Below are 21,844 nucleotides of genomic sequence, written 5' to 3'. Positions count from 1 at the left end.
AGGGATTAGCTAAGATGGACTGACGTCAGCGTCAGATGACGTCATCAGGGCGCGAGCGTCAACAGGAAGTGTGCGTGACGGCGCCACGCCCCCTGACCGACCCGCAGCTTCACATGTCTCATTTAAACAGATGATCCCTCAAACAGCGCGGGGTCTGCGGAGTTTCCTGGACTAACCCGCCTCCTCCGAACCCGAGGAGCCCGGAGGCTCCTCCTGCTCCGGTGAGCTGGCTGACGGCTAACCGACGGCTAACTGACTGCTAACTGCTAACTGACTGACTGACTGCTAACTGACTGCTAACTGCTAACTGACTGACTGACTGCTAACTGACTGCTAACTGCTAACTGACTGACTGACCGCTAACTGACCGCGCCGTGGCGCTGGTGATTCGCTTCAGTTCTATTTTCTGCGCCGCCGCTTCAAAACCTCTAAAAATCACTTTCGTTGAGAAAGCACCAGACAGGAAGTTACGCTGGAAGTTTCAAAATAAAACACAATTCGCGACCTCATGGACGTAGCTTTTTTTCTATATGTTGTTATTACGCCGCCACGGGAGGCTCGAGCATCAGGTCAGCAGGGTCAGCAGGGTCACCAGGGTCAGCAGGGTCAGCAGGGTCCCAGACAGTAGCGAACCCGGAAATGACCGTTTTTACATAGAATAAACCATACAGAAGGAACTATTGGATAAAGAAAAGCTCTCATTTGAGATCAAAACATAAACCATGTACTCGCCCTGCTGGAAGTACTGTAGTCCATGGGCCAGACCAGATATCAGTACCACTCAGGGTGACGAAGGTTCCTTATATTTTTTGAAAAGATCTACGTCTGTAGATGATATTTTGGTACGATAGACCTTCCAGAGTGGGAGCTAAATGATAGTTATCAGCTCATGAAGCATACCCGCCCCTTCAAGAAATTGCATTTCAGATTCCGGTGCGTATCCTGCTTTAGACTGGTGTACAGGACATCTGTCAATGCTTCACAACACTGTCTCTGGTATCACTGTAAAGGGAGTGATGTAACCTTTCATTCAAGATGAAATGGGAACCTTTCTGACCAATATAGAGGTTACTAGAACTCCTTGAACTGTCTAAACTTAAGCGAAAAATACAATTTTCGCCTTTTTTTAGGTTTTATATGTTATATATATATATATATATATATATATATATATATATATATATATATATATTTTTTTTTTTTTTTTTAAGAAACCATGTGAATGTTTGTCCTTACCATGAAGGAAATAAGGTCACCACAGTGGGATAAGGAAGTTTGAGTTTAATGAGCAACATATTGAAGTATTAAACAGAGCAGCCTTATAATGAACTCCTAGCAGTTTCACTCAAACGCCTCGTCTCGCTCATCTTCTGACTCCTCCAGTTCCAGCTCAGTTTCTGGTTGCTGCATGTCTGCAGCCGCCACATATCCGTGCATGCCAGTCCACTTGATAAGCATGTGCAGCTTGGCGTTTTGCATGAATGGACACAGTTGCATGTCAGCAGTTCCAGGACTGCATGTGGTGCAGGCGGAGAGCGCATCCAGTACACTGCCAGCTTGCCTTCCTCTTCTTTCCATCTGTGCTCTGGAGGATCTGGGACCACAGGGGTCGGCTGCAGACTGCTCTTCCAGATGGCTGCCTGATAGTTGGCACGTGGCCTCAAAAGCAGTCATCACAGCCGAAGACACTGATGTCATGGTGCTTTGTCTTGTTCCAGAGAATTCAGGACTTTACATGTCACATGTACGCCGCAAACAGCAGCACGGTAGAGGTGAACCACCTGCGCTCCCAGCTCTTCTGTACCAGAAGGGGAGAGATGGAGTCCAGCCAGCCGCCGCCATGTAGAGACCGTCTCTTCCTGCATGTTGAACGAGCCAACATGACAGTTCAAGGAGTTCTAGTAACCTCTGTATTGGTCAGAAAGGTTCCCATTTCATCTTGAATGAAAGGTTACATCACGTCCTTTACAGTGATACCAGAGACATTGTTGTGAAGCATTGACAGATGTCCTGTACACCAGTCTAAAGCAGGATACGCACCGGAATCTGAAATGCAATTTCTTGAAGGGGCGGGTATGCTTCATGAGCTGATAACTATGATTTAGCTCCCACTCTGGAAGGTCTATCGTACCAAAATATCATCTACAGACGTAGATCTTTTCAAAAAATATAAGGAACCTTCGTCACCCTGAGTGGTACCGACAAGTGAAAATCTGGGGTAATTTCATTTCATTTCATTTCATTTATTTCTTTCTTTGTTTGTTTGGGACAGTGCATGTTAATGGACATAAAAGTAAACATGCCAGATTGTAGCCGAGAGGCTAATTTCCATCTGAAGTCCCACCGGGCTGGGGTCAGGGAATACAATACATAAAAGAAACAAACATTTACATTAACATTTAACAGTTGAAACAAAATGAAGACAAAACACATGACACATGGAACAAGAGGAAAAAGACAAGGAAGAAGACAATAGAAAATCATACAATATAAAAACAAAGAATAGCATTCACACAGTGCAAACCTTTCACTGTCATTCATGCTCACCATCCTACAGTTAAAACTAGGCCTGGGCGATTATATGATCGTGATTGGTGATCGCGATTAATTTCCAGTCGATCACGGTGATCAGCTGAGAGCACATTTACTCGATCAGACACGGCAGAAATGTGCGTGACCACAGCCAATCACAGTCGACTTTTCCCTGCTGAACATCCGTCTGTAAGTTGTCTGAGAAGTAAACAGAGATGAGCTGAACGTGGAGCAGCGAAGCAGAGGAAGTCAGCCCTGCCTCGGCGTTATCCTCTGAAGACGAGGCTGCTGCTGACAGGACAGGCTGCTGCTGACAGGACAGGCTGCTGCTGACAGGACAGGCTGCTCCACCCGCTCCGCTGCTAGCTCACTGCTGCTAGCACACCGCTGCTAGCACACCGCTGCTAGCTCACCGCTGCTAGCTCACCGATCCGCAAAGAATCTGGTCTTTTGAGTCCAGGAACTACTTGTGATACACTTTAACTAACGATCGTTCAGTTCTTCTCTTTTACTGAAAAAACGGTGCATCGCAGGATTTTATTGTCTTGGTGCTAGATTTTTTTTTCCCATTTACTGCACTGTTCAGTGAGATTGTTCTTATACTTTTCTATGTTTATATTATTTAATTTGCATTGCTATTTGCTTGGTTTGTTAATAAAATGTTAAACTATTCTATAGTTCTAGTTTTCAGTGCAGATGCTTTAAAACTGGTTTTAAAACAATATAACATATCGTGATTTTAATCGAGATTGAATGATATGGAAAAAAAAAATCGTGATCATTTTTTTGCTATATCGCCCGGCCCGAGTTAAAACTGATATTCCCTTGTATTATTTCAGGGTGACTCTCTAATGGTCACACGAGTGTTGCTGTAACAGCATTCTTTAAGTTGTCTCTTGAAGGAGACATCGGTGGAACTTTCTCTTACTGTCATCAGTAGAACGTTCCAGCTGGAGCAGCCCTTAATGGAGAGCACATTCTTTGAGAATTCGCAATCACGATATTGCACTTAATAATAATAATAATAATAATAATGCATTGGTTTTGTACAGCGCTTTTCAGGACACTCAGAGACGCTTCACACTGCATTCTTCATTCTCTCCACACTGGGTGGAGCTGAGCTGCTGCTGTAGCCACAGCTGCCCTGGGGGGGGCAGACTGACAGCCAGTCTGCGCCGTCGGCCCCTCCCACCTCCAACCATTCACTCTCACAACTTTCATACTAGGCAACGTGGGTGAAGTGTCTTGCCCAAGGACACAACGACAGTTTTACGGGGGATCGAACCGCCAACCTTCCGGTTATAAGACGACCCGCTCTACCACCTGAGGTACCGCCGCCCCCCACTTCACAGCCGCCCCCCACTTCACAGCCGCCCCTTACTGTGGAGCGACCGCTGTAAGCTGGACTGTTGTTTGATAAATCCATGAAGCGGTGGCGGGGCCAAGCCGTTCAGAGCTCTATATACCAGACAATTATTCTTAAAGGTTTTAAAACTTTCGAATGATAAAAATTAGAATTTCTCTAGTAGAGCACATATATGGAACGACTGAGGTAAAGCTGCTCTGGTGGTTTTAGTGCAGTGACACCAGCAAAGGACCAAACCGTGACGCAGTATTCAATGTGAGAGAATATCAGGAAATGAAGACAAGACTTAGCTCTGAGGCAACTGTTGTTGTGATACTGGGCTATACAAAAATAAATAAATACATAAATAAATAAACTTTGCTGCCTCTGTAGTAATGAACGGCCGGATTTGTTTAAAGTTTTGTAGATTCAATCTGATGGTATTTGCAACTTTTTTTATATGTTTTTTGAAAGTGAGGATGGAATCTAAGATAACCCCAAGATATTTAAAGTGGGTTACCAATTCCAACTCCTCTCCATTCAGAAATACATTAGATCCGTCTTGCTTTACTTTTTGTTTGCTGAATATCGCGCAGACTGTATTTTTGGAGTTAAGCAGAAAGCAATGTTGTCTAAGCCAACGGTGGACTCTGGGAAGTCCTTCTGTAAAACTGGCGGTGATGGTGATGGGTCAGAACCATGGACTGCTGTAAACCACAGAGCAATGTGGCTGGACGAGCAGAGCGACCCTGCAGAAGCGAAATGAGGCGTGGTTTTTTTATTATTATTATTTTCTGTGTATATCATGTGTTGTTGGTGTGATATCTAGAGCACTCGAGCCTCAGCCCTCCTCATCCGGACGGCGCGGCGCTCCCGGTGTGCGTTGACTTCAGAGCAAGACGCTGCGCCGCGCTTTGGCGTTCGGTGGAAATTAGGGCTGACTGACAGCTGACTGACTGACTGACAGCTGACTGACAGCTGACTGACAGCTGACTGACAGCTGACTGACAGCTGACTGCGAGCCGCCGCCGTCCTGCTGTCGGAGCGTCGGTCCGCTTCTCTTCTTGCAGATTTGAGCTGTAAAGAGTTGAATCCTGGTCCTGAAGGTTATCTTGGCAAGTTAAATCTGGCTGCTCTGGGCAGCGTTCTGATTGGACCGCCGGGGTCAGTGCAGCGTTCTGATTGGACCGCCGGGGTCAGTGCAGCGTTCTGATTGGACCGCTGGGGTCAGTGCAGCGTTCTGATTGGACCGCCGGGATCTGTGCAGCGTTCTGATTGGACCGCCGGGGTCAGTGCAGCGTTCTGATTGGACCGCCGGGATCTGTGCAGCGTTCTGATTGGACGAGGCGGCCGTGACGTTGTGACGTCTCCAAGAAGTAAACGTCTTTCTCTCTGGTCCTGGCTGTTCTGCCTCGATCCGCTCGTTTCACTTTATCCAGTTCTTCTAAAACCGCCGATAAATAAACCGTCTCCCTACGAGTCGGACCGCCGGCCGCCATCTTGAAAGATTGCGTCATCAGAATGACGTCGCCTCATTGGCAGATAATTCTGATCCAGGTGAGAAAAAAGCGGAAGAAACTTCATTCTGAATCAAGTTTCCGGGCGTTTCCGTGGAGACGTCAGAGCCGACGGAGGCTCAGCAGTCAGTCAGTCCCTGAGCATGACCCTTGACCTTCTGCAGGTCCCTGAAGGTCGGACTGTGGCGGCAATCAATCCAGACGGCTGAAGAGAACTCGGCTCCCATTGGCTCGTTTCAGCTCCGCCTCTGTGTGGGCGGAGTCATGTCCAGGTGACCCCGAAGTCTAAGTGACGTCCGTCTCCGTGCGTCTCCGTGCGTCTCCATCCGGTTCATCTGGTTCGGTCCGGTTCGGTCCGGTTCGGTCCGGTGCAGCTGGTTCCGTCCGGTTCGGTCCGGTTCTGTCTGGTGCAGCTGGTTCTGTCCGGTTCGGTCCGGTTCGGTCCGGTGCAGCTGGTTCCGCCCGGTTCGGTCCGGTTCTGTCCGGTGCAGCTGGTTCTGTCTGGTTCGGTCCGGTTCGGTCCGGTGCAGCTGGTTCTGTCTGGTTCGGTCCGGTTCTGTCTGGTGCAGCTGGTTCTGTCCGGTTCGGTCCGGTTCGGTCCGGTGCAGCTGGTTCCGCCCGGTTCGGTCCGGTTCTGTCCGGTGCAGCTGGTTCTGTCTGGTTCGGTCCGGTTCTGTCCGGTGCAGCTGGTTCTGTCTGGTTCGGTCCGGTTCGGTCCGGTTCGGTCCGGTCCGGTTCGGTCCGGTTCGGTCCGGTGCAGCTGGTTCTGTCCGGTTCTGTCCGGTTCGGTCCGGTTTGGTCCGGTTCGGTCCGGTGCAGCTGGTTCTGTCCGGTTCGGTCCGGTTCGGTCCGGTTTGGTCCGGTTCTGTCTGGTGCAGCTGGTTCTGTCCGGTTCGGTCCGGTTCTGTCCGGTGCAGCTGGTTCTGTCTGGTTCGGTCCGGTTCGGTCCGGTTTGGTCCGGTTCGGTCCGGTTCGGTCCGGTGCAGCTGGCTGCTCCTTGTCGTGGTTCTGTTCGTCTTCTTGTTTGGTCGGGTTTAGAAATGGCGGCTGGACTCTCGGGACCCAGCCTGACCCGGTCTGACCCGTCTGCCGGCGTCTCGTCTGGACCGGACTGTCTCCGAGCTGAAGGGACGGCAGGGGAACCTGGTGGGTCCGGACTCGGACCGGGAGCCTGCTGGGCGGGTCTCATGCCGTCTCTCCGCTGCACCAGATGCTGCTCCGGTGGTTGCGGTCCGCCTGGGGACCCGGCGGGTCTGCATGGACCGGACCGGTCTGCGTTTCCGCCTCGGCCTCGTTCTCCCGGTTCTCCCGGCCCGGCGCGCCCAAACCCGGAACCGGGACGTGGTGGAGTCCGCGGATGGTTCCGGAGACGTCCCGTCGGCCCGGTTCTGGTGAGTTGAGGGGGATTTCGGCGGACCCCCGGGTCTGGACCCCGTCCAGGTGGGACCAGCGGCGCCGATACTCCACCACCATCATGAGGTCCGTGTTGAAACCGGGTCTGAAGGCGGCGCCGGGTCCCGGGAAGAGGCCTCCGAAGGGACCGCGGACCAAGCAGCCGTCCCGATCCAACCAGCCGTCCCAGAACCAGGACCGGGTGAGGACCGGGACCGTGACCGGGACCCGGGCTCTGCTCCCCGCCGCCCCTCACCGGTCCCGGTCCCGGTCCCGTTCTGCAGGACCTGATGCAGTGCATCGCCTTCGCCACGGCGGACCAGTACCACCTGCCCACCCTGAGCCAGGACCTGCTGGGCCGCGGCTTCCAGGAGGTGGACCTGCCCCGAGGTAGGGGTCCGGGTCTGGGTTTGGGTCCGGGTCCGGATCCGGGTCCGGGTCCACTCAGCTGTCCCCTGGTCTTCCAGACGCCTCCAACATTCTGGTGATCCGGTCCGACGCGGCGGCCAAGCCGGACGACGGCGCTCTGATGTTCTTCTTCAGGTACTGACGTTCCGTTGAGCAGAATATGGACCGAAACCGTCCCCACAGCGGTCTGTCCAGGTCCAGCCGGTCCAGGCCCAGGCCCCTGGCCGAGGACTGGACCTGGACTGACCTTGTCCCCCCGGTCTTCTCAGGGAGGGCTCGGTCGTCTTCTGGAACGTGGAGGAGAAAACGGTGAGGAGTCCAGCTGTTCCGGGTTCTCGGCCCGGTTCTCGGCCCGGTTCTCGGCCCGGTTCTCGGCCCGGTTCTCGGCATCGTGCTGACGTCCTTCGTCTCTGCAGCTCAAGAAGGTTCTGAGGATCCTGGAGAACCACGAGATCCAGCCCTACGAAGTGGCCTTGGTCCACTGGGAGAACGAGGAGATCAGCTACACCGTGGGACCGTAGGGACCGCCTCCGCCCATCTGTCCTCCGTCTGTCTCCGTCTCCGTCCCTGCTCAGGCTGGGTCTCGTCTGTCCAGGGGACACACCAAGCTGGACCGGGGGAACTTCGTCCTCAGTGACGCCGCGCCGCCGCAGGACGCCGTTCTGGAGAAGTTCGCCTTTTCAAACGCGCTGTGCCTGTCAGGTAAGGCCCCGGACCCGGACCCGGACCCGGGACCCCCTGAGGACCCCCCAGGTCTACCTGGTCCCCCTGCTGACCGTGCTGTCCTCTGTCCTCGTCCCTCAGTGAAGCTGGCCATCTGGGAGGTTTCATTAGACGACTTTGTGGAGTCGATCCAGTCGATTCCTGAGGTAAGAGCCCCCCCCCCCCCCCCCCCCCCCCCCCCGCTGTCTCCTCCACCCCCCCTCCTCCCCCCTCCACCCCTGCCTCCTCCTCCACCCGTCCAGTCTCTCTGCTGTCCCTCCAGACCCTGAAGTCCGGGTCCCGGGTCCGGCTGTCCTCGGCAGACGTGATGCAGAAGATCGGAGAACTCTTGTCTCTGAGGTGAGCTTCGTCCCGCAGCGTCTCCGTCCCCCGTCCTCTGGGTCCTGGTCTGAAGCGTCCCCCGTCCTCTGGGTCCTGGTCTGAAGCGTCCCCCGCTGCGGTTCCGTCCCCACAGACACGTCATCAACCTGCGGTCCGACCTGCTGCTGACCCCGGACTTCTACTGGGACCGCGAGAACCTGGAGCGGCTCTACGAGCAGACCTGCCGCTTCCTGAGCATCAGCCGCCGCGTCAACGTAGGGACGGACGGGGGGGACGAGGGGACAACGTAGGGACGGAGGGGGACGAGTCAATGTAGGGACGGCGGGAATGGAGGGGACGGAGGGGATGAGGGGGACGGAGGGGACGAGGGGGACGGAGGGGACAAGGGGGACGGAGGGGATGAGGGGGACGGAGGGGATGAGGGGGATGGAGGGGACAAGGGGGACGGATGGGGACGGAGGGGGACGGGACAACGTAGGGATGGCGGGGACGAGGGGGATGGAGGGGACAGAGGGGGACGGAGGGGAAGAGGGGGACGAAGGGGACAAAGGGGACGAGGGAACAAGGGGGACGGATGGGGATGGAGGGGACAAAGGGGATGGAGGGGACGGAGGGGGACGGGACAACGTAGGGATGGCGGGGACGAGGGACGGAGGGGGACAGAGGGGGATGGAGGGGACGAGGGGGACGGAGGGGGACAGAGGGGGACGGAGGGGACGAGTCAATGTAGGGACGGTGGGGATGGAGGGGACGGAGGGGACAGAGGGGGACGGGTCAATGTAGGGGACGGTCAGGACGTAGGAGACATCTCTGAAGCAAACTCAGTAATACTGAGAGACGCAAGTTTCATGGTGACCCTGTGGTCCTGGCCCTGGTCCCGGTCCTGTCCCGGTCCTGACCCGGTCCTGACCCGGTCCCGGTCCTGACCCTGGTCCCGGTCCTGACCCGGTCCCTGGTCCTGACCCGGTCCCGGTCCTGACCCGGTCCCGGTCCTGACCCGGTCCCGGTCCTGTCCCTGGTCCCGGTCCTGGCTCTGGTCCTGACCTGGTCCCGGTCCTGACCCGGTCCTGACCCGGTCCTGACCTGGTCCTGACCCGGTCCCGGTCCTGTCCCGGTCCTGACCCGGTCCTGACCCGGTCCCGGTCCTGACCCGGTCCCGGTCCTGACCCGGTCCCGTCCTGCCTCCAGGTGGTGAATGAGAAGCTGCAGCACTGCTCTCAGCTGACGGACCTGATGAGGAGCCACCTGAGCGAGAAGCACAGCCTGAGGCTGGAGAGGATGATCGTCTTCCTCATCACCATCGAGGTGAGGGCGGGGCCACGGAGGGGCGGGGCTACAGGGGAGGGCGGAGCGTCTTCCTCATCACCATCGAGGTGAGGGCGGGGCCACGGGGAGGGGCGGGGCCACCGGGGGCGGGGCGGATTACAGCCCAGCCGGCCTCCCGGGGGGGTGGGGGGGGCTCTCCAGGGGCCGAGCTGCTCGGTGCTCGGTCGACTGGACTGCAGCTGCTCACCAACTCGGCCAAAAGCCTTTTTTTTAATCACGCTGCAGCTGCGGCGACGATTTGCACAGTTTTTTTCGTGCCGCTGCGCCGCTTCTCCTCAGCAGCAGGGGGGGTTAGGTTAGGTTAGGTTAGGTCTCTGTCACTGTGCAGCTGCTTCGGTGCTTCGGCTCCTGGGGCGCAGCCGGGGAGACTTATTTTACTCATTTTAATATGTTCTTGATTATTATTGACAGTTAATAATACCACTATTTTGTGTGTGTTGGTGTGTGTGTGTGTGTGTGTGTGTTTATCAGGGAAATGAGGCGGAGTGTGAGTGAGAGGGAGCTGCTGAAATGCGCACCGTAAAAATTAAATAAATTTTAAAACCTGATTTGAGGCATTAATAAAGCAGACATGAGGCATTAGAAGGTTTGCTGATCCTCTGGGCTTAATCCTTTGTTTATTTATCTTCATTTCTAATCCATTAGATTACAGAGAAACAGCCTGTTGTGCTCCTGAGCAAAAACACAGCAACATGTGTGCTGGTCTGGCTGAGCGCTCGGCCTTTGGAGGGGGGGGATGCTGGCAGTTCTAGTGTTCATCATTTTAGTTCTGGTGTTCATCATTATTTCCCTCCATTCCGATGCTGACGCTCATCTCCACTACAGGAATCAGCAGAGAGCTCATCCCTCAGGTCATTCATTCATTTCAGCTTCTCCGTCAGCGTGACCCCCCCCCCCCCCCCCCCCCCCCCACCCCTGCAGCAGCAGACTGTGAGGACTGTGAAGAGCCTGGCAGAGAAATGAAGTTCTGCAGTACGGAGGAGGAAACAGTGAAATGTCTTATGGTGCATTCACACCGGACGCGTCGCGGGCGTCGTCGACGCTCGGGACGCCTCGACGCTGACACTTGTGACGCTTTAAACACGACGCTTGACACCGGGTGGTCACAAAGCTCGCGACGCTCTTGATGCACGTCAGTTAATTGGCGCGCTGGAGGATGATTTCTGTTTCCAGCTCTGGCGGATCGCATCAGCAGAGCGGCTCGGCTTTATTTGTTAAATAAAGCTAGACCGCGTCGTCATCGGAAAAGTGGCTATTGGCTGCTCTGCTCCTCTCTGCTCTGCCTGCAGCAGGGGGCGCTGCTGAGACTGACCGCTGTGAGCGCTTTGGGACGGGGGAGGGGCTCACGCAGCACCCGCTGCTCATTGACGACAGCAACGAGACGTCCTGTCACGTCTCCAGAGCACCAGAGAAGGTTGCTAGATTTGTCGCTAGTTGCTTTTGACAAAAAAAACGTCGCCAAGAGGCTTTGGAAAGTCGCCAGATTTAGCAAGAAAGTCGTCAAGTTAGCAACACTGGCCGGCCGGCCCGCATCGGTGCTCGGATCACTCGTAGTGACGTAGCACCGGAGGGATCGTCTCTGATTGGTTGACGCTCAGCGGCAGCGCGTCGAAAGTTCAGTTTTCCCAACTCTCAAAAAGCGACGCTCATGACGCTCCTGATGCGCCGCCCCGCCGCCCGCCGCTCCACGACGCTCGTCCACCACAGACTTTGCATAGAAAAGCGCCGCTCACGACGCTTGCGACGCGTCCGGTGTGAACACACCATTAGAGTCTGACCTCCGCGTCTGATAATCAGACAGTTATTCATGTGTTTCTGTTTTGGGTTTGTTTTCTTCCTTTGAGCAGATAGCGTGACAAACACAAGCTGCTCATTTAAATCACTAAATATCTTAAATCATTATTTTTGTCCACAGATTGGACAGATAGTTTACACCAGAATAAAAACAGGTTTAGCTGAGATTAGGAAACGTTTCATTATACGTCCGCTCTGCCGCTCTGAAGGCTCAGACTCCTCCAGTTTTTATTATTTAAATTTTTATTACATTTTTATTAAGTACTTTATTATATTTCAAATATTTTATTATCGTTGCACTACGATTCCCAGAATGCCTTGGGGACCGGTCACATGACCAGACAACCGCTAAGCGCTCGTAGCTAAGCTACTCGGTTCAAAAAACTGTGCAAATCGTCGCTGCAGCCGCATCGTGATAAAAATAAAGAGGCTTTTGGCCGAGTTGGTGAGCAGCTGCAGTCCAGTCGACCGAGCAGCTCGGCCCCTGGAGCCCCCCCCCCCCCCCCCCCCCCAGGGCCGACTTGGACTGGTGCCGACCTGACTGTATCCCGGGCGGGGCCACGGGGGAGGGGGGATCGTCTTCCTCATCACCCTTGAGGTGAGGGGCGGGGCCACGGGGTTGGGGCGGGGCTATAGAGTATTTGCAGCTGACGTCACACACCCGGCCTCGCAGTGCATGCTGGGCAGTCGCCGCCATGTTGGAGTGAAAACAGACATTGCGGCTGGCGCTGCTTCCCTCCGTTCTGTCAGAGCAGCTGCAGACGGAAACGAGCACAGAGCGGTGAGGAGGTAGAACATGGAGCGTCTGGCTGAACAGCTGAGGTTCCAGAGAGAAACGTGACCTGAGCTGCTGTGAGTGAAGCTGGGTTCTGGTTGGTTCTGGTCCAGACGGGAGGCGGTGGCTCAGAGAGGATTCTGCTGCTGCCTCTGAAACTTCCGTAGAGACCCAGCATGGTGGAGCAGACGGTTCTGGTTCTGGAGGGTTCTGGGTCTGGATCAGCGGGTGGGGGGGCGTGTTGGATTGTAAAGTTGCTGTAAGACAACCCTGGGGGGTCGAGGTGCCGCTGCAGCGCCAGTGAGATGAAGGCTTCTGGTCTGAGACGGGAATCGTCCTCATGCTGCGTTCACACCGGACCGCTTTTCTCTGCAAAGTCTGTGGTGGACGAGCGGCGGCGGGCGGCGGGGGGCGGGGGGCGGGGGGCGGGGCGTCAGGAGCGTCAGGAGCGTCGACTTTTCAAGTGTTTCGAGCGTTTCGAGCGTCGACGCCCACGACGCTCGTCCCCGGCGTCAGGAGCGTCGTGAGCGTCGCTTTTTGAGAGTTGGGAAAACTGAACTCTCGACGCGCTGCCGCTGGGCGTCAACCAATCAGAGACGATCCCTCCGGTGCTACGTCACTACGAGTGATCCGAGCACCGATGCGGGCCGGCCGGTGTTACCAACTTGACGACTTTCTCGCAAAATCTGGCGACTTTCCAAAGGCTCTTGGAGACTTTTTGTTTTGTCAGAAGCGACTAGCGACAAACCTAGCGGCCTCTTCTGGCGCTGTGGAGACGTGACAGGACGTCTCGCTGCTGTCCTCAATGAGCAGCGGGTGCCGTGAGCCCCTCCCCCGTCCCAAAGCTCTCACAGCGGTCAGTCTCAGCAGCGCCCCCTGCTGCAGGCAGAGCAGAGAGGAGCAGACCAGCCAATAGCCACTTTTCCGATGACGACGCGGTCTAGCTTTATTTAACAAATAAAGCCGAGCCGCTCTGCTGATGCGATCCGCCAGAGCTGGAAACAGAAATCAGCCTCCAGCGCGCCGATAAACTGACGCGCGTCGAGAGCGTCGCGACCACCTGGTGTCGAGCGTCGCGAGCGTCGCGACCACCTGGTGTCGAGCGTCGTGACCACCTGGTGTCGAGCGTCGCGACCACCTGGTGTCGAGCGTCGCGACCACCTGGTGTCGAGCGTCGCGACCACCTGGTGTCGAGCGTCGCGACCACCTGGTGTCGAGCGTCGCGACCACCTGGTGTCGAGCGTCGTGACCACCTGGTGTCGAGCGTCGTGACCACCTGGTGTCGAGCGTCGTGACCACCTGGTGTCGAGCGTCGCGAGCGTCGTGACCACCTGGTGTCGAGCGTCGTGACCACCTGGTGTCGAGCGTCGTGACCACCTGGTGTCGAGCGTCGTGAACGTCGCGACCACCTGGTGTCGAGCGTCGCGACCACCTGGTGTCGAGCGTCGCGACCACCTGGTGTCGAGCGTCGCGAGCGTCGCGACCACCTGGTGTCGAGCGTCGCGAGCGTCGTGACCACCTGGTGTCGAGCGTCGTGACCACCTGGTGTCGAGCGTCGTGACCACCTGGTGTCGAGCGTCGCGAGCGTCGTGACCACCTGGTGTCGAGCGTCGCGACCACCTGGTGTCGAGCGTCGTGACCACCTGGTGTCGAGCGTCGTGAGCGTCGCGACCACCTGGTGTCGAGCGTCGCGAGCGTCGCGACCACCTGGTGTCGAGCGTCGCGACCACCTGGTGTCGAGCGTCGTGACCACCTGGTGTCGAGCGTCGCGAGCGTCGCGACCACCTGGTGTCGAGCGTCGCGACCACCTGGTGTCGAGCGTCGCGACCACCTGGTGTCGAGCGTCGCGACCACCTGGTGTCGAGCGTCGCGACCACCTGGTGTCGAGCGTCGCGACCACCTGGTGTCGAGCGTCGTGACCACCTGGTGTCGAGCGTCGTGAGCGTCGCGACCACCTGGTGTCGAGCGTCGCGAGCGTCGCGACCACCTGGTGTCGAGCGTCGTGAGCGTCGCGACCACCTGGTGTCGAGCGTCGCGAGCGTCGCGACCACCTGGTGTCGAGCGTCGCGACCACCTGGTGTCGAGCGTCGTGACCACCTGCTGTCGAGCGTCGCGAGCGTCGCGACCACCTGGTGTCGAGCGTCGCGACCACCTGGTGTCGAGCGTCGCGACCACCTGGTGTCGAGCGTCGCGACCACCTGGTGTCGAGCGTCGCGACCACCTGGTGTCGAGCGTCGCGACCACCTGGTGTCGAGCGTCGTGAGCGTCGCGACCACCTGGTGTCGAGCGTCGCGAGCGTCGCGACCACCTGGTGTCGAGCGTCGTGACCACCTGGTGTCGAGCGTCGCGAGCGTCGCGACCACCTGGTGTCGAGCGTCGCGACCACCTGGTGTCGAGCGTCGCGACCACCTGGTGTCGAGCGTCGCGACCACCTGGTGTCGAGCGTCGCGAGCGTCGCGACCACCTGGTGTCGAGCGTCGTGAGCGTCGCGACCACCTGGTGTCGAGCGTCGCGACCACCTGGTGTCGAGCGTCGTGACCACCTGGTGTCGAGCGTCACGAGCGTCGTGACCACCTGGTGTCGAGCGTCGTGCTCGAAGCATCACAAGCGTCAGCTTGGAGGCGTCCCGAGCGTCGATGCGTCCGGTGTGAACGCAGCATCACAGCTCGTTGGTCTCTGTCCTCTGGTCGAAGTGGAGCAGCTGGACCCGGTTCAGGGTCCGCCGGGGACCGGGTACCGTTTGTTGGTTTGACTTCCTGTTAGACTGGCGTCAGCAGGTTCCAGGAAACGGGTCATTTTCTCATTTTTTCATTTTTGGGCAAAAACAAAAAAATGAGAATTCAACTCGTGTCTTCTTTTTTTCCGTTCTGACAAAACGGATTTTCTGCTCATTATTTCCTTCACGACGGGTGGGCGGGGCTTACACCGCTCTCGCTTCGGATTGGCTCATGTCTGCTCTGTGCTCCTCGGAGTGAAGGTGTGTCTGACTGTAGCTGCAGGACTGTGACACCTCAGGAGAGTGCTCAGCGTCACACAGACTCACTCTGCTGCACTCTTTCCACCCCCGACTTCATGACAGCAGTTTTAAAAAGTGAGCAGCAGGGGGCGCCCTGCGTGCTTCCCCTCCCCAGTCTGTTCCTGCTCAGTAGAAAACTGGAAACGCTGAAGAAAAGCAGCTTATTGTGAGATCGTGTGAACGTCGTCAGCAGGCTTCAGCACACATTTCAAACAGAACCTGCAGAAAAGAAGCAGGCTTCATTTTCACACCTGAACACTGAAACTGGAACCATCAGAACCAGAACCAGAACCAGAATGGTCTTATTGTTGTTATACAGTGTACAGTCGGATTGGACGGTTCCTTCTCTCCAGTTCAGGCGCAACAAATATAGCAGCGTTTGGCCACGCCCCCCTGTTCCGGACTGTAATGGTGATCTTTAATCTGAGATGAGCGTCGGTCCTGATCGGTGGTCAGTGTCCGGTCTGGTGGTCTCCTGGCAGCAGAGTGAACCCACGCTCCGACTGTCGTCATACTGCTGTAGGGGTGATGGGTGATGGTGATGGGGCGATGGAGTGGGGTGGGGGTGTGATGGTGATGGGGTGACGGCGTTGGTGTGACGGTGTAGGTGTGTCGGCCTGTGGATTTATGGAGTCTTTCTACATTGAAGACTCGTCCCAGACTCTGGACCGACCAATTAGCAAGTGTCTATTTATGGTTTTTAAATCAGGTGAAGAACCAATGAATCCAGTCTGTCTCACTCCTTCAGCTGCAGAAGGAGTGAGACATCAGGAGTGACGCGTTTGTCTGGAGTGAATAGGAAGGAACTGCCAGGAGTCTGACACTCTGACCTTTAACCAATCAGGACGTCTCCAGCAGAGACACTCTGACCTTTAACCAATCAGGACGTCTCCAGCGAGACGGAAGCTGCCGTGGATGTTGGACATTGAGGACCTGGACCAGTCCCGAGTTTCTCTCTCGTCTCTGTATTTGCGTGACTGTTCAGGACAGATGTTCACATCAGACTGCTGGAACACGTCTGGAGGCTGAAAGAAGCCGAGCGTGGATCCCTCCAGGCCCGACAAAACACAAGTGGTCTTCGAACTGATTTCACGAAGTTTGACGAACTCCATTACAACCGTGAAAACTGGAAGCAGACAATACAGTTAGCATTTCAACTCGCCGTATACAAACAGATCACGAACAAAACTAACAATACGCTAGAATACCTCGTCGGCCGCGTGCCTACAACGAAGGGGTATCATCATCGGATCCTGCTTCGTGTCTCTTGACGGAAAACTTCATTCTTTCGAGCCAAATGGCGAGGTAATTCAACACGCCGTGTCGCCGCCAACAGAGAAACAGCAGTCCAAACCGGAAGTGAACGGCGTTACGTCACCCTTATAACCGAGACCGAGACATGCAGCACCCAATAATCACTCTACAATTAAAACATATTTCTAATAACCCTCCAATAAATATGAAATTGCAAATAGAAACAACAATAATAAATAACTATGAGCACTAAAAACGATGCTTTTACAACGAGCCTTTCAGATTGAACTGTTTCCACAGTTTGCACCATTTGCTTGGTGAGCCAGCGGGCCAGCTCCACCCGGTCCGGGCTTGAGGGGCTGCTCATCCCGGTCCCAGACCCAGACCCAGACCCAGACCCAGACTCAGACCCAGACTCAGACTCAGACTCAGACTCAGACTCAAACCCAGACCCAGACCCAGACTCAGACTCAGACTCAGACTCAGACCCAGACCCAGATTCAGACCCAGACCCAGACCCAGACCCAGACCCAGACCCAGACCCAGACCCAGACTCAGACCCAGACTCAGACTCAGACTCAGACCCAGACCCAGACCCAGATCCAGACCCAGACTCAGACTCAGACCCAGACTCAGACTCAGACCCAGACTCAGACTCAGACCCAGACTCAGACTCAGACCCAGACCCAGACTCAGACCCAGACTCAGACTCAGACCCAGACCCAGACTCAGACTCAGACTCAGACTCAGACTCAGACCCAGACTCAGACTCAGACTCAGACTCAGACTCAGACCCAGACCCAGACCCAGACCCAGACTCAGACTCAGACTCAGACTCAGACCCAGATCCTTTATTGTCACTGGATCCACTTCAGGATAAGTGAAATATTGTCTCTGCAGTCTGAGTGTGAAAGTAAAAGCCAGGAATAAACTTTACACATTAAATAGAGCTGGAATACTATTTATATATATATATATATATATATATATATATATATATATATATATATATATATATATATATATATATATCGTCTGAAAGCAACAGTCAAGCAAGAGCAAGAGTCTGGAGGGTCTGGAGGGTCTGGAGGGTCTGAAGGGTCTGGAGGGTCTGGAGGGTCTGGAGGGTCTGGAGGGTCTGGAGGGTCTGGAGGGTCTGCGCTTGGTGAGTTTCTCACAGGAAAAGACGTTTTCGCGTGTCTTTCCGTGTAGAGAAGCTGGAGCTAAAGAGCTAAAGCTAGCCCTTAGAGACGCTAACGAAGCTCTGATTGGTTGAAGTTCGCTGTCAGTCAAAGTCCACAGGGGGAGAGGCGGGATTTCAGTGAAACGGAGCGTTTTCTCTTCCGGGTTTCAGAATTAGCCCCAGAAAATCTTTTATTTCACACAAAATGACTTTTCCTTAGCGCCAGAAATAAACTATTACCATGTTAATGACATTTCTAGGGTTTGGACGAGCTAAAGAAGCAGGATAGTGGTCCTTTAATACAACCTCTGCTAGAGGACAAGAAACAAGGCCAGCAGCTAGGGGGCGCCACAGCACACTAGAAGAAAGAACACACAGTGAGAGAGAGAGAGAGCGAGCCCTGTGAAGCTGGACCGGACCAAGATGGCGGCCGTGTTTCCCGCTGTGCCACGCCCCGGCGGGTCGACTCTTAATAACAGCAATAATAATAATAATAATAATAATAATAATAATAGTAATAAGTTTTATTTATAGCACACTTTATATTTGAATTCAAATCACAAAGTGCTCCAGCGGGTACAGGGTAAAAACACAGTGATCCAGTAGATCACAGTCCAGCGTACAGCGAGGTCGGCATGTCTTTCTGAAAGGACGGTCTTCAGTCCTTCTTTCTACGCGTCCAGCGTCTGAGTCCTGGGCTGGAGCAGACGGTGCTGCTGGCCTGACCGTCCGGGTGGAGGTGGGGGTGTGTGGGTGGAGCAGTTGAGTGGGCAGGTGGGGGCCGCTCCGTGCAGACAGTGGGGGGGGGCAGGAGGATCTAGTTCTCTATACGGGCCTGAATGGGAGCCAGTGGAGGATGTGAAGGATGGGAGTGATGTGCTCATGTTTCCGCCCCTCATCAGGACCCTGGTGACTCATCCTCACCCCTACATCCTGCAGGCAGGGGCTGAGGGGGGGGGGAGGAGGAGGAAGAGAAGGAAGAGGAGGGGGGAGGAGGAGGAGGAGGAGGAGGGGGGGGAGGAGGAGGAGGAGGAGGGGGAGGAGGAAGAGGAGGGGGGGGAGGAGGAGGAAGAGAAGGAAGAGGAAGAGGAGGAGGAAGAGGGGGGGGGGGAGGAGGAAGAGGAGGGGGGGGGGAGGAGGAGGAAGAGAAGGAAGAGGAAGAGGAGGAGGAAGAGGAGGGGGGGGAGGAGGAAGAGGAGGGGGGGGAGGAGGAGGAAGAGAAGGAAGAGGAAGAGGAGGGGGGAGGAGGAGGAAGAGAAGGAAGAGGAGGGGGGAGGAGGAGGAGGAAGGGGGGGGGAGGAGGAGGAAGAGAAGGAAGAGGAGGGGGGGAGGAGGAAGAGAAGGAAGGGGGGGAGGAGGAGGAGGAGGAAGAGGAGGGGGGGGGGAGGAGGAGGAAGAGGAGGGGGGGAGGAGGAGGAAGAGAAGGAAGGGGGAGGAGGAGGAGGGGGAGGAAGAGGAGGGGGGAGGAGGAGGAGGAGGAGGAGAAGGAAGAGGAGGGGGGGAGGAGGAGGAAGAGAAGGAAGAGGAGGGGGGAGGAGGAGGAGGAAGAGAAGGAAGAGGAGGGGGGAGGAGGAGGAGGAGGAGGAGGAGGAGGAGGAGGAGGAGGAGGAGGAGGAAGAGGAGGGGGGGAGGAGGAGGAAGAGGGGGAGGAAGAGGGGGAGGAGGAGGAGGAGGAGGGGGGGGAGGAAGAGGAGGGGGGGGGAGGAGGAAGAGAAGGAAGAGGAGGGGGGGGGGGGAGGGGGAGTGGAACCAGAGCCAGAGGCCTTCATCATCTCTGTAGGCAGAAACCAGGTTGAAATGTGTCGTAGAGATGATTGTTCTTGAGGTGGAGATGAAGCTGGGAGGAAACGGCTTCCTGTCTCTGGGACAGATGGACGGTTTCAGGTCGGTCTGCGGGTCGACGCTCAGGGCGGAGCGGCTTTTTGAGCAGAGGTTTAACAGCAGCAGGTTTGAGTGTGGGAGGGACGATGCCTTCTGAGTGGTTCAGGACTGATGAGACGGCTGGTGGGTCGATGTGAACTTTGAGCAGAGGGACGGGGGGCTCAGGGGGGCTCAGGGGGCGACAGGGGGCCTCAGGGGGGCTCAGGGGGCGACAGGGGGCCTCAGGGGGGCTCAGGGGGCTCAGGGGGCTCAGGGGGCCTCAGGGGGGCTCAGGGGGTGACAGGGGGGCTCAGGGGGCCTCAGGGGGTCTCAGGGGGGCTCAGGCGGCCTCAGGGGGCTCATGGGGCGACAGGGGGGCTCAGGGGGGCTCAGGGGGCCGGTGGAGGGTTTGGATCTGCAGGTTTCCTGGACCTGGAGTGTGACGCCTGTTGTGTGGTCGCTGTGGGAGCTGTGTGAGGGTGAGAGAGGAGCGGGCGTCCTCGACTTCTGTGGTGAAGCAGTGAAGAACCCGGCGCCGGTCTGTTCCTCTGCTGCCATCAGGACTGATCGGTTTGAGAACGTGTCCGGTTGGAATGACCGGGCTGCTGAGGCGGACCGGGTCTGCCCGGCCTTGGACTGGACTCCTTATGTCTCTGAGCAGATCTGCGGCCGTAGACTTCACCGGAACGCCGTCCGTGTCCCGGAAACTAAAGACCTGTATGAACCCAGGCTGTGGTGCGAAGGAGAACCGTCCATCAGAGAACAGTGAATGCCGGGTTCTCCAGATCGGGGTTCTGGAGTCTCAGCCGTGGATTCGTGTACTGCTGCCGGAACCATGAAACCCGGAGTTCCTCCCGGTACCGGTCTCTGTGTCCAGATTGTCCACTCGATCTGACAACAGGGCAGCGTCCCTGCTGTCCTCGTCAGTCGAGACTTTCACCGTTGGAGAACGCCGAGCGCTCGGCTCTCTGTCACTTCCTGTTTCCCTCCAACGTGGCGGCGGTGCTCCGGCTGCTCCCGGGTCACATGACTGCAGACCTCCGGTCCAGCCTGAAGCGGCCCGTCATCTGGATCCTCCGGTACTTTGGTTCTCCTGGTTCTCATTCAGGTTCTTCTGCCTCCTTCCAGGTTCTGTTTGAACTCGCCAAAATGGTCTTCTGATCCGGAACGCCTGCTGGAAGACCGGCGCTACGGCTCCCAGAACCAGGATCTGGACCATCTGCCCAAAACCAGGATCTGGACCTACACCTAGACCAGGATCTGGACCTGGGTCTGGACCTGGGCCTAGACCAGAATCTGGACCTGGACCAGGATCTGGATCTGGGTCTGTTCCAGCCTCTGCTGGACTCAGTTTGAAGTGAGACTGACCAATGAGCAGAACGGTGGTCTTGAGGACCCAACAGAACTCTTGAAGTGTCTGACCTGAAGAACCCTGAACCGCTTTGACCTCTGACCTCTGTGTTGCGGTCTGAAGGTCAGCCGGTTTGACCTCTGACCTCTGTGTTGCGGTCTGAAGGTCAGCCGGTTTGACCTCTGACCTCTGTGTTGGGGTCTGAAGGTCAGCCGGTTTGACCTCTGACCTTTGTGTTGGGGTCATGGGGGGTCGTCTGTGGGACGGGGGAGTTCTCATGAATAAAGAGGTTCTAAAGTCCTGAAGTCTGTTTGGTCAGTCAGAAGAAGAAGCAGGAGGACCAGGAAGCTCCGGTTTGACTTTATTCCAGTAAAATAAATATTTCATCCATAAAGTCCTGGAGGAGCAAAGTCCAGACCGGACCGGACCGGACCGGACCGGACCGGAAGGTTCTGCGGGCTGAAGTGATCCGGTTTTATCACAGAAGCTGAGCTGAAGGTGAACCTGGAATCTCTTCGTTCAGAGCAGAACGTCGTTCGGGTCACCAGGTTAAAGGTTAAAGGTCGGCTTTAGGAAGAGTCTCCGGGCTCTGAGTGAATCCAGAACCAGGACTGTTCTGTGATCGTTACTGGACCAGATCTATAGACGGAACCGAGCTGCCAGCAGGAGCGGTGAGTAACAGCAGTAATCTGTAATCAGTAATCTATTAAACTGTAATGTGGTAAAAAGTAATCTGTTAAACTGTGATCTGGTAATCAGTGATCTCGTAGTCAGTAATCTGTTAAACTGTGATCTGGTCATCAGTAATCTGTTAAACAGTAATCTGGTAATCAATAATCTGTTGAAATGTGATCTGGTAATCTGTTAAACTGTGATCTGGTGATCTGTTAATCCAGTGTTTCCTGTTTCCAGTGTTTTCCTCTGCAGAGCTCCATCTTGGACAGGGAGGCCTGAGAAACTCTGCGCTCATCTGTAACCCCCAAATTCCACAGCCTCCGGGTCCGGTCTGCTCTGCTCCGGTCCGGTCCGGTCCGGTCCGGTCCGGTC

General features: G+C 55.9%; 1 protein-coding gene across 1 annotated transcript; it reads left to right on the top strand.

Annotated features, from left to right (window-relative positions):
• Nucleotides 1-84: 84 nt before the first annotated feature.
• On the top strand, nt 85-21,013 carry rmnd1 (required for meiotic nuclear division 1 homolog). The gene is made up of 12 exons (XM_030087183.1): nt 85-221; nt 6,605-6,988; nt 7,071-7,176; nt 7,254-7,329; nt 7,464-7,503; nt 7,611-7,711; nt 7,790-7,896; nt 7,999-8,063; nt 8,180-8,256; nt 8,372-8,492; nt 9,427-9,543; nt 20,575-21,013. Exons 2-12 carry the CDS (start codon nt 6,605-6,607, stop codon nt 20,605-20,607), a joined length of 1,227 nt encoding a protein of 408 aa, XP_029943043.1. The 5' UTR covers nt 85-221; the 3' UTR covers nt 20,608-21,013.
• Nucleotides 21,014-21,844: the final 831 nt, after the last annotated feature.

The sequence above is a fragment of the Salarias fasciatus genome, unplaced genomic scaffold (assembly GCF_902148845.1).
Source record: "Salarias fasciatus unplaced genomic scaffold, fSalaFa1.1, whole genome shotgun sequence".
In the NCBI taxonomy this organism is placed as follows: Eukaryota; Metazoa; Chordata; class Actinopteri; order Blenniiformes; family Blenniidae; genus Salarias; species Salarias fasciatus.
The sequence above is the reverse complement of the archived record's forward strand: the minus strand, read 5'-3'. Positions and strand labels throughout refer to the sequence as shown.

Coding starts and splice junctions, on each gene's coding strand:
- rmnd1 (XM_030087183.1), top strand. CDS start 6,605: ATGCTGCTCCGGTGGTTGCGGTCCGCCTGGGGACCCGGCGGGTCTGCA. Junction 7,330..7,463: donor GCTCTGATGTTCTTCTTCAG/GTACTGACGTTC, acceptor CGGTCTTCTCAG/GGAGGGCTCGGTCGTCTTCT. Junction 7,897..7,998: donor AAACGCGCTGTGCCTGTCAG/GTAAGGCCCCGG, acceptor CTCGTCCCTCAG/TGAAGCTGGCCATCTGGGAG.